This window comes from Centrocercus urophasianus, unplaced genomic scaffold (genome assembly GCF_019232065.1).
Source record: "Centrocercus urophasianus isolate 14NV4802_14NV808 unplaced genomic scaffold, USGS_Curo_1.0 seq_10, whole genome shotgun sequence".
Lineage (NCBI taxonomy): Eukaryota > Metazoa > Chordata > Aves > Galliformes > Phasianidae > Centrocercus > Centrocercus urophasianus.
Window position 1 is genome coordinate 36,695,061 of NW_024884142.1, and position 12,160 is coordinate 36,707,220.

Sequence of the window (12,160 nt, forward strand, 5' to 3'; positions counted from 1 at the left end):
CAATTGTGAAGCTGGAAAAACCAGGCTGGAAGTTCCATTAGACACATATGAGACAGCCATCCTAACCACTGCAGCTGTGCTCTTTGCAGATGAATTCAGTTTGGTTTTATGAGCAATTGGGACCTTGTCCTGTATTTTGCATACCCGTGGAATGGTCCAGCAATACAAATCCTGGAACGAAGTTCAGAGGAGCAGCTGATAGGTGCTTCTGGTTGAGTCACTTGTGTTTTGGATCAGAGTACTGGTGGCAATTAAGAAAAGCAGACATAAACATTAGGTGCAATTTTCTGTGCCAAAGCCCTTCTGAAATGCAAGGGCATGGGAAGGAAACGGCACATGTCCTCGGCTTTGCTAAAAACCAAAATCACCTCACTCCTCAAACTCTTTAATTAATGTACATTCTGATAATTCTCTTGGTCATTAGAAAATTAAAAAACAAACAAACAAACACAACAAACGTGACCCTGAAAACAGTTTTTTGGTTTTTTTTTCCCATCTTACGGATGAGAATTTCACTATATATATACATGTACTACTAAGACAGCTGAAGACAACACAGCTTCTGTCACCTGGATGGCTGAAGCAAATGTTATGAATTCCCTCCAAAACCAGAACTCAGACCTCCCCTCCCCGACATCCTTATAGAAGTAGGTGAGGAAAATAATCCAGGAGAATAAAACCAGAATGGTCTAAAGATTCCACCACTGCTCAGCAACTGCATATGGTGTGGGGAACCCAATTAACCCACAGTTTAACAGAGAGGTGTAATTCTTTGCTTGTGTTTTACCTGGATAAACCAAGGCAACAAAAATTTCTCAATAGTTATAGACAAATATATTGAATATAAAATTACCCAATAACAGTGGTACGGACAACTCATTTTGACTTCTTTTTAAATTACTGTTAAGGAGCAGTTTAAGAGCAAGCAGAACTTTCTGGTGGTAAAAACACAAAACCATTCTAAATAGTTTTGTCGATTTGCCTTTATTAGTAAAAAGTACAAATAAAAAAGATGTACTTGCATGAAAAAATAAACCAGGTGTACACAGTTGTTTTGCATGTTTGATTTTTTTCTTCATATAACCGAGGTAAGATAGCTCAGAATATCTCCAGCAGACCCCAGTTTCCTGTAGCCTTTAATCATTTTGAAGCACTTAGCGTAGATGTAAAATAAAGACAAGGTATGGCTTCTTCTATATGTAACATGTAACAATCAGGTCCAGGTCCAGAAAAGCTGTCTGAAATACAACTGGGGTTGAATTTAAGTATTTACTTTCAAGCCTGGTGCCTACGTTAGCTAACCAGTGTACATTTGCACCTGTGAAGTTCCCTGAAGTTCTAAGGCAGATGCCCATGGATGCCATCACCTGTGTGCTCTTCTGCAGCCTCCAGCCTTCCTGCAGCAGCAGCACCAACATGGGCAGAAGTGCCCTGAGCTTGGGAAGACAGAAAATGCCAGGGCAGGCATGGAAAACAAAGTGCAAGCAAGAAGTGGTCTCATGCTGAAGACATTCTCCAAAATAAAACAAGTCCTGAGTTTTGGACACTGCTCCTGTACAAAGATTGTCTCAAGCGTCCTTATTATACATGCAATATTACAGTATAATATAGACATATATTACATGGAATATTATGTACATTATGCGGGATACATTTTCAGTATATTTTTAGAGGATACAGTTTGTATTTGTATTTTGCACTCGGTGGAATGCAACACACTGGTCTATGATAAATAAGCTGTGTGACAGAGCGGGGAGGAGTGCAGGGGGAGAAGGAGGGAGGAGAGAATTTAACAGAAATAACTCCACTTAGTGTTTGAGTGAACGATGTAATGAAATCTGTTTGCTGTGCTAGCTGTCTCCAGATCGGGCTGTAATTACACCACAGAAGGAAGAAAGGTAGCTGAGTCTCAATCTAGATCATTTATGTAAACTCAGCCTTCTTGTCAACGATGTTCTCAGATTGCATGCATGCAAACCACAAAAATCATCTCCTATGAACAAAACAGAGACAGTCTCACATTGCAAGCTCCTGATACACCTCAAGCTTTCTGTAGTTGGACTTTAAAATTCAGAACACTGAGATTCAGAACTTCTCCAATGTTTTCTCCATTTCATTCAGAGCCGCGAAAGGCTGCGCTCACAGAAGAATTTCACACAGACTTTGTGTTCTTTTCTGCCCAAGGCTGACATCTAGCCTTACAAATTACCATTTATTTGGCTGAAACGAATACAAGCATCGCAAATCCAGGAAATTATTCTGTGTAAGGTTGTGCAGAAACAAACTACTCGATCTTAGAGAAGGGTATTCCCTCAATTCCTTCAATTCTTTGACCCAGAGAAGCACATTCTGTACGCACAGTACAAAAACCAGGCAGCCACTTCCCTCAGCAGAGCCAAATTAATATTTGATTAAATATCTTAAAGCTCCTACTTACCATGCTTGACACATTTTCTCGGCAAGTTTCTCAGATAGGGAAAGCATTAGACACAGGGCAACTTTACATTGCAATACATGAAAAGAGCGCGAGGAGCCCCGGCCGCGCAGACAGATCAAGGACTTTCCCCTGTTAATTCCCTGCCCTGCAGTGGAAGATGGGGTGCCCGCTGGCTCTGGCAGCCGGGGGCGTTTTGTGTGACACCCGCTCCCTCCGCACGCCCTCCCTGGGCAGGAAAACCACCGGCCTCCGCCCTGGCGCCGTCCCCGCCGATGCCCAATCAATACGCACTTATTTCCTGTCCATTTGCTGAAGTCACGGAAACGGGCCTCATTAATTATTTCTGCCGGCGCAGCCTCAAGTGTGCTTCTGGCACGACAAGTGAACGCGTGACCTTTTTTTATTTCCCCCGTCTTTCTTTTTCCTTTTTCTCCCCCTTCCCCGAATTTTGCCTGTCATGGAGGGAGGTCAGGCGGGTCCCTGCCGATGGGCACCAGGCAGCTCCCACGAAGAGCTCAGGAGAACCGGGTCACGGCGTGGACGATGTTGGCCAGGGCGGCTCTGGCCTCCGAGGGAGGGAAACTCTCCAGGGCTGCCAGTGCGCGGTTTCCATGGCAACGGCACAGGTCGATGGCAGAAGTCACACCTTTGCCAGCCTTGATCGCTTCTTGCAGCTGTTGGGAAACACAGGCATGGAGAGACTGCTCCGGCAGGGCCGGCGCACGGTTAGCTGTGATGGCGGTGCTTCCATCACCTTTTCCCGAGGTAAAGGCAATCACCAAAGCAATTAGAAACAGCTCTCAGAATGGTCTCAGGTGTACAGCTGCTCCATTCTGGCCCCAGACTACAATAAAACTGCAGGTGATTTAACGCTCATCGCCCACTGAGAGCTGCCAGCTCTCCAGGGAGCACAGAGCAATACAAGACTTCAAAACATCTGAGCATTTCCACGCCACTGCCTGCGAGTTGCTGTGCAGCACTGGCACACTGCACATTCACTTGATCTCCCATTTGCTGCAGTGAGAAGCTGGATTTTATAAATGCTCATTAAGGATGGCATGCATGGGGCTTTTGCCTTCTGTACTACAGATTGCTATTAATACACTGCATGATTACATTTCTGACAGTGGACAAAAGCAAATTGTCAGTAAAGCAAGGTTTGTTCAACTTTATCATACTCAACTAAGTCTGGATAGAACAGCTTAGGTTGGAGGGGACCTTACAGATCATCCAGCTCCAGGCCCCTGCTGCGGGCAGAGCCACCACTCCCCAGTTCAACTGCCCAGGTTCCATACAACCTGGCCTTGAACAGCTCCAGGGATGGGGCACCTACAGCTTCTATGGGCAGCCTGTGCTGGTGCCTCACTGCCCCCTGCATAAAGAATTTCCTTCCGGCAACTCTTTTGGTTTGAAGCTGTTCCCCCTTGTCCTATCACTATCAGACTGTGTAAAAAGTCAGTCCTCCTCCTGCTTGTAAGTTCTCTTCAAGTACTAGAAGGCCACAGTGAAGTCTCCCTGGAGCCTCCACTTTTGCAAATTTAACAATCCCAATTCCCTCAACCTTTCTTGAAAGGAAAGGTGCTCCACCCCTCTGAGTATCTTTGAGGCTCTTCTCTAAACCTGCTCCAACAGCTCTGCATCCTACTTGTCCTGGTGCCCCAGGGCTGCATGCAGAACTCCGGATGGGGCCTCAGGAGGTCAGAGCTGAGGGGGATAATCACTTCCTTCACCCTGCTGCCAACCCCTCTTCTGATGCAGCCCAGGATATTGGTGGCCTTCCAGGCCCATCCTCTCAATAAGGACAGGCAAACTGAGAATGGTTCAGTGAAACACCCGATGAGAAAGTAAAATTCCCCGTGACATTCACAGCAAGCTGCTGGAAAGATCTGGTATCTAAAAAACTTGGGTAAATGACAGGTTAAGTTTCCCACAAAATAATACAGACAATTATCCCTAAACCATGACAGCATTTCATCATCCTTAATATGTCCCACATGGCTTTCATTGTTTAGTTTCATCACGGTATCAGCTTTTTGTTTGTTTGTTTTAAAAAGGCTTTTCTTGAACACAGGTGCCTACATTAATTACACAGGGTTCTATAAATTATGTTTTCCTCCAACACGTAGCACAATGCCCCAATTCATTCACAAACACATCATTAAAACTGTAGCAACCTAGAAGTAAATCACGTCAAAAATATCTAAGCCACGTCCAAACTGTAGAAGTCATCCATTTTATAGATACTTGCATTTAGTTAAAATGAATGATATTTCTTAATACAAACTGAAGTGGATTCATTATCCGTATTTAAAGATGAAATTAGCTGAAAGCATATTACAGCACTTGAGTGTTCAGGTCCCAGTTCATAAAAATTTTATTTTCCTTTTCAGTTAGAATCTTTCTGTGCTGTGCTTTGGAGAACTAACCTGGAGGCAAAACTGCACTGCATCGTTAATTCAACACATCTTTTAACAAATAGGACTCAGCCGTACAGCACAGCTCTGCTGCGAAGGTGGGGACAGGTGAGAGTGAGGAGGTACGTGAACAGCATGGAAAGGTATTTCCTCTCTGCTTCCTTCAGTCATAACGTTGAGAGATGGCAGAGCCCACACACTTGAAGCTAACTGCTGATTTGTTAAAGCTCACTAGAAATGTTTAAAGTACCTGCTAGTGCTCATGTAAGTATACACTGAGATGTAAACTGGAAAGAAATCAACTTCTACAAAATCTTTACAATCTGGAATGAGGGAGAATTCAAAAACTGACAGAAGGACACAACCTATTTATGTGCTTGTTTTGTGCAAACCTGTAGACTCATACAGTGCCTTGAAGACAAAACAATTGAAAAAAACATCAGACCAATCTACTATTGAATGTTTGCAGGCAAAGTTCAAGGAACCTCTAAGCGAAAAAATCTCTGCCTGTATGACAGGTTCCTTCCTCAGCTTTTTACTCATGAACAATTTCACAGTCCTTAACAACTTTGTTTTGTGCTCCATTTGCAGAACCAGCCAGCCAATTCAAGTAAGTATACATACACTGAGGTAAACCAGCCTGGATTAATCAGAGTGAGCGTTACCTCTGTCTCAGACACGGCTGTTAAAAAGGAAGGGGAAAAAAAACACGAGTACAAATTGGGCTTCTTGTAGCAAGAAAGTTATTAAAGAAATTCAAGATGTAACTCCATAGGAAACCAGGCTTCAGTAGTCCTGCTTTACACAAAACAACTGATTTATGTATTTAGCTGCACTGTTAGTTTTACTGGAGCTACACTTGCTCTCAATTTTTGAACTTCAGTGATTTCATGTAATGAACTTCACAAATTAAGTACATTAAAAAATCCACATATCCAGTTTAGATGTATTATTCCTATTATTTCATTTAGATAGGAACAGATAATTTTTTAGGCAAATTAATAGAAAAGAAAAACAAACTCTTTCAATTTATTACTGTATAAACTTCAATTAAGCTCCCTTGTTAATTTCTTCTAAACAAAGGGATCACATATTCTGGTCTCTACTTACAAGGCTTCATTTTGCGCTAGCATATTTCCACTGGTAGGAACAATTTCATCTATCATTAAAATACAATCTACTTCAGAGCAGCATTCAATAATTAAAACAGAATACAGGTCAAAATACAGATTACTTAGACTTTTTTTTTTTTTTGCCAGTTCAACTGCAAGATATGCTGGAATACTGCATTTTAAATTTTTGGCTTTTGTTCCAACCACTGGCAATAAAGCCTTACTTCTTTCTAAAGGTGCCAAGCATGTGAAAGTTCACAGAAGGGCTCTTGTTTCAATTCAGCTTTAAGAATAGTTTTAAAATAGTGCAGCCCAATTAAGATTCATAAGGGAAGCAATAACCCCTCCCAGCAAACCAACACTGTTTTTCCTCAGCACCCTCAATCTATCCAGATGTTTACCAGGCTTAGTGGTTTTTCACTGTACACATGAAGCTCAGAAACACAAAGTTTTTTTGTCTGAAAGGTTGCTCTGTGAGTCTAAAAAAAAGCAACACAACAACAAAATCTTCAACTAAATTCAAATCAACAAGAAATAGGTTGATAGGTTCCATTTCTCTCATATTTGAACCATACTTTTTCCTTCACAGTTACCTACACACCTATTTTTTCTTGAAACAGTGTGCCCTTGCAGCAAAGATCATGAACCAACCTCAGGCTGCATTAGCAAGGAAAGGCTGCAAATTGCTTGGTTTGGCTTAAGAGTAGAAGGCTGGAATTGCTGCCCCGACCATCAAGGACCAGTGCAAAGGAGTCACTGATCAAAGGCTTATGTGGAAAGGAGGAGAAGCACTGGGCTCAGGTAGCAGCATGAGAAATGCTGATGAGACTCAAGGAAATTCTTTTCCACTGGGAGGACAGTCAGTCCAACAGGTTTCTCAGGCAGGTTATAAGAACTCAAGTTCTTGCAGGTATCCAGATCTCAGACAAGGCTCTGAGCTGATCAATTCACACTAGCTCTGCTCTGAGCAAAATGAGGGACCAGATGTTCCCCAGAGTTCCCTTCCAACTTCAATTACCATATCATTTTGTGACTAAAGCGGAGTTCTGAGCACTGTTTTCTAGTCTCCTTGTCTTAGAAAGTAAAAAGAAAATTTAACACAGAAATTACATATTTGCCTTCCAGAGCAACTGTTCTGGTCTCCTACTGGAAAAGACTGCTTGACTGAGGGCAACAAAAGGACAAAAGGGCAAGCTAGGAACTGCTGGATTTTGGAGACTGAAGAATCATGAAGACAAAAAACCAGCAGGTGTTCAAGTATAAAGGAACAACTTCAATTCTTTTGTGCTGATATATCTTTACCTTATTTTCCAGCCTAAGGAAAAACAAGATTCCTTTTAGACAGTTCTACCTACAGGGAGCAATACATTCTGCAGAGGGAAAGACTGTGAATATGTAGTAAATATTTTGATAGCACTAAATTTTATGTGCAAATGGAGAAGAGCACAGGAATTCCTTTTTCTTTTTAGTAATGATCAAATTTAGAATTAAGTGACAAGATAACAAGCAACTATAGAAAAAAAAAATGTATTTTTTGTTTGAATGGTCCTGAACACCTTAATTTCTTCTACACTGAAATCTTCAAACACCCTGTATGAACTGATCTTGAACTATTCTAAATTTCTGAAACATACATTATTTACCAAAGTAGAACCCCCAAATACAAAATGTAAATCGGTTTGTGGCTGAGTGACTGACTAATGCATTGTTTACAGTGCTCTGAACTAGCTTTTCTAAATCTGTTCTCTCTTTACTTGGTAAGAACTATATTACTGCTGAAACGTCACCTTAAACAGTCTTAAAGCCTATTTTACAGCCAGTAGATCAATTTTTTGATTTTTTTCCTATATTTTTGAAGTACCTTGGGGTGTCTCAGCACCCACTCGCAGTCCTTATGGCCAAACACAGATTAATACTCTTCCTTCTCAATCTAGGCTGGACAGTCACTTAAGTGCATCACTTCATACTATCACTGAATACATTTTTTCAGACTTTGTTGTTATATGCAAAATAATATTACATTTGAAAAAGCAATGATAAATACATTTATGCAATATTTGCCTTTTTTTTTTTTTAATATAAAAGGTTAAAAAAAAATGCACCTTTAAAGAGCATAACAGCCATTAGTAGAACAGGATTTATTTTCCTTACTTATCTGACAAACAGCTGACATTTCTACTTCAAACTCAAACTTCAAACTTCAATCCTTTCTAGGAAGAGACCAAATCTGGAATGAGTCACCCCTAACAGTACAGGAAAGATGTCCTGTTGTATAACCAAGATGTTATAATTTTGTATAATCAAGATGTTACAATCGCAATACAATCAATGAGAGTAAGGCAAAGCAGACAACGATCACAAAAGAGAATAAGTGGAAGAGCTTACCCTTGGGTTGAGCTCACCAGAAGATACCAAAGAGGGGATCTCCAGAAGAGATCCTTCCCCTCTGGTAGCCAGCTCTTAAATAGGTCCAGGAGGGGTGGAGCCTGGCTCCACCCCTTCCGGCAGCACAGGTGAATTGCCTTCACCTGTGCTCCTCTGGCTGACTCAAGGCTCACCTCAGGTGATTAATCAGAGGTTCAGGCCGTGACTCAGCAGTTCCCATACACCTGTTCATAGGGAACACTTCTGCCCCACCTGTTACACAGTTACAGAAGGACACTTTGCCAAATTATTGCAAGCCATCTTGAGTGTCTGATAGAATGTATAAACCTTTTACCTTTCTAGAGAAGATACTAACTTCTCTTCCTTACGCCTTTCCAGGTCTTTCACAATGAACTTGACAAGACCTATTAGCTTTTCAATCTAAACAGTGATAGACGTACGATGAACCCAGAAGTGTGACATGCTCTAATCACAGTAACACAGGTAGCCAATACAAACGTGTCATCTTAGCGCACACAAGTAATTAATATGATATTTATGCTAAAAAAAAGTGATATTGGTTAGTTTAATGAAACAAAAGCTATGTTGGATTCTCATCCTAAAAAGGCCATGGAAGACACCCACCAATTAAAAACAATGATACAGCTGATTTTTGGTATTGCATATATGCTTGACTACTTCAGATAACTGTTACCTTTCTTTAGTTTAGCCAAAATCTACTTTCAAAAGAAAGAAACAAACACACAGACTCAGAAAACAAAACCTCCTAAATTTATCCCAAATAACAACATAACAGCATCCCCCATTTAACAAGTGATCATAGAATCACAGAATCATAGAATCGTCAGAGTTAGAAAAGACCTTCAAGATCATCTAGTCCAACCATCCACCTACCACCAATGCTGCCCACTAAACCATGTCCCTGTGTACCACATCTACACATTCACTGAACAGCTCCAGGGATGGTGGCTCCACTACCTCCCTGGGCAGCCTGTTCCAGTGTCTCATCACTCCTTTTGAGAATAAGTTGCTTCTAATATCCAACCTGAACCTCTCCTGGTGCAATTCGAAGCCATTCCCACTCATTGTATCAAATAATTTGGATGTTAACAGAAGATACATTTATTTCAGGGAACAAAAGTGAACGCCAATGAGCAATAAGGGCCAACTTCTCCATAAGGGACAGGGAGCCATGGGAGATGACCTCCCAGCAGGGCATGGGACCAGTCCTACAGGGTCCCATGAAGTGAGCATCATCCATTTTGAGATCTGGTTAATTCCCAACGTGCAGTAAGCTGCTTCTCCTGAGAGGCTTTGTCTGCTTATGTAATATTGCTAACATATCAAGAATAAGTATACTCACTAACAACTGTTGTTTTAATATACAGAACAAAAGAAACTAATGGTAATTGCTGCAAACAAGAGATTTTAACAGAAAACTCGCAGAGGTCACTACCATCTACAAATACCAATTCTGTTTTTAGCTCTCTGCTGCAATTCAGGAGCAGGACAGCAGCTAGTCTACTGCCTGTAGTCCCATGACACCTCTCACGATGATACTCTGCCATTTAATTAATCAGAGCTGAGGGAGCACTGTCATTTATGGTGTGAGATGGTAAAACTGCTCCAAAGACAGCACCACAGTAGGACAAGTGCGCTGAGTAAGGCAGTCAGGAGTGAGCTGGTCAAGCAGAGTCATACGCCCTTGCTGGTGCAGCTGGATGGCACTGTGTTATTGTTACTGCCACCAAGAAACCTCACTGTTTCCAGGTGTGACCTTACCCATTTTTCTTCTTTAGTTCTTTCCTTCCGTATGTGAAGCCAAGACATTAGCACCATGCACTGTATGAATGGATCTACCACTTCCTGACTCATATTACTGCCAATCCAGTATAAAATCAGCTCTGTTAAAATCCTGTGGTGGTTCTATACACAAACTATCGAAGTATATCACAGCACTGCTGACGTGCCATATTTCCTGTGCCAGTTTGGATGAAAGGACTCCACAAGAAAGCAAGTGAGTAGGCCTACATTAAAAAAAAATTGTTTTGCCATATCTTCTTTCACTTGACCTAATTTATCTTTTACGAATGCTATATTAAGAAAAACAACAAGTCCTTTCCATGGTATGCTATCTGGATGCAAAATATAGGATATCACTTTAGTCTCGTAATTCTTCTAGAGCCTTGGCCAGTGAACAAGAATTATTCACTCCTGCTACTTTCTGTACTTTTGTTACTCTCACTTAACAAGACTGCATAATGCCTCGCACCATTAAGTCTTGATTTCAGTGGAAGATTTTCAACCAAAATTATAAATAAGTGATTCACTGAGGATCTCAATTTGTTTTTGTAGAATTACAGCTTATCTGTGGCAAATAACTGGTAAAATGGACAAAAAGCCTGAGATTTTTGTTGAAATTCAGCGTACTAATGAGGATGACAGGAAATCACATTTCAATGACACACAAGCTTTGTTTCTGCCATATATTGGTACTTTTACTGTTGTTATCTGAGAAACACCATTGGAATAGAGCTTCAACTACTTTTTCATCTCTGTAAGAGACTTTCAAACATAATGATGGATCAATAATTTGTCTGGATGTGGTGTGATGGTACAGCAAAATTCAGAGTGAAACATTCAGATAATAATGCAAGAAAATAGGAGTCTTTCTGATATCAAAGTCCTTCTAATAAGAAGATTGATATGCTGGGAGAAAAAAAGTACTGATAATTTTGCAGAACAGTGACCTTATTGACATGACAGTCTTAGGGCTAATTAAATTAATGAGAAGTATTTCACTTTGTTTTTATCTCAGAGCCCTAACAAAATTTACTAGCACCATCAAGACTTTTTTTTGTCAGTGGAAAAGCTCAGAAAGATCATTTTCATATAACATGCATCATATGAACAGTTAAAAAGTTCTTGAGCAGCCTTTTAGTAGTAGTCACGTTGAATGGATAGATCTCAATTTCTCATCTTTTCCTTAATTCATTATTTTAATTGAAATCTGCAGTGAATAAGGTGAAATATTCTTAAGCAGACAAAACAGCAAAAGGTCTTTATGTACATATTGTTATGAATTTAACAAACAGCATTTTTATTTTGTGCAAATGGCATGCTGAAGTTCATAGTAAAAATGAAGTTTCGCATCTAGTTTTGGTGACCATAGCTTTTTCAAAATGAAAGAGGTGTTTCTGAGACTCAAAGAGAAGCAAGGCTCTGGATTTGATCAGAAATGTTAAAGTAAATCTAGCAACTGAATAGAGATGAGAGGAGACACTGATGCTGTGAAAAAAAAAAAACACAAAAAACAGCAAATGTGCAAAATATTGACTCTGGTGGTACAGGAGTAAAGATAATCACAGCAAAGAACAAAAAAGAAAACCAAATTTGTGTGGCACAATATGTACTCTAATCGGCTGTGTGCATGTACCGGTCAAACTACTACACTGAGATGAGCTACAGGTTACTGAGCATGGATGTAACTAATGGCCACTTTTATTTTAAATGAAGAAACACAGAAGAGAGGGATGTGACACCAATTTTGAAACTGATGTTCTCAAAAAACAAAGTTGATTATTGTTTGAGTGTGCAAAAGCAATGGAGAATTTTTCACTAATAAACCACTACTAGTTCTTCATTACTGAACTCATAATATTCATGAGTGTGTAAGAGATGATCAGCCAGAGCACTGAAATCATGTTTCCCAGCTGAAGTCGACTGCATTAAATAAAAACCTCAAGAGGGCTTTTCCCTTTCCTTTTCCCTTCCCTTCCCTTCCCTTCCCTTCCCTTCCCTTCCCTTCCCTT

At 40.5% G+C, this 12,160-nt stretch overlaps 1 protein-coding gene across 2 annotated transcripts in view; it reads right to left on the reverse strand.

Annotated features, from left to right (window-relative positions):
• Positions 1-965: 965 nt before the first annotated feature.
• Positions 966-12,160, reverse strand: part of PDSS2 (decaprenyl diphosphate synthase subunit 2) — a 66,364-nt gene continuing 55,169 nt past the window's right edge. For both annotated transcript variants that reach the window (XM_042815711.1, XM_042815701.1), the window contains one exon: positions 966-3,111. In XM_042815711.1, coding sequence (XP_042671645.1) covers positions 2,953-3,111 — 159 coding nt within the window. In that variant the 3' untranslated portion in view covers positions 966-2,952. The remainder of the gene's footprint in view (positions 3,112-12,160) is intronic.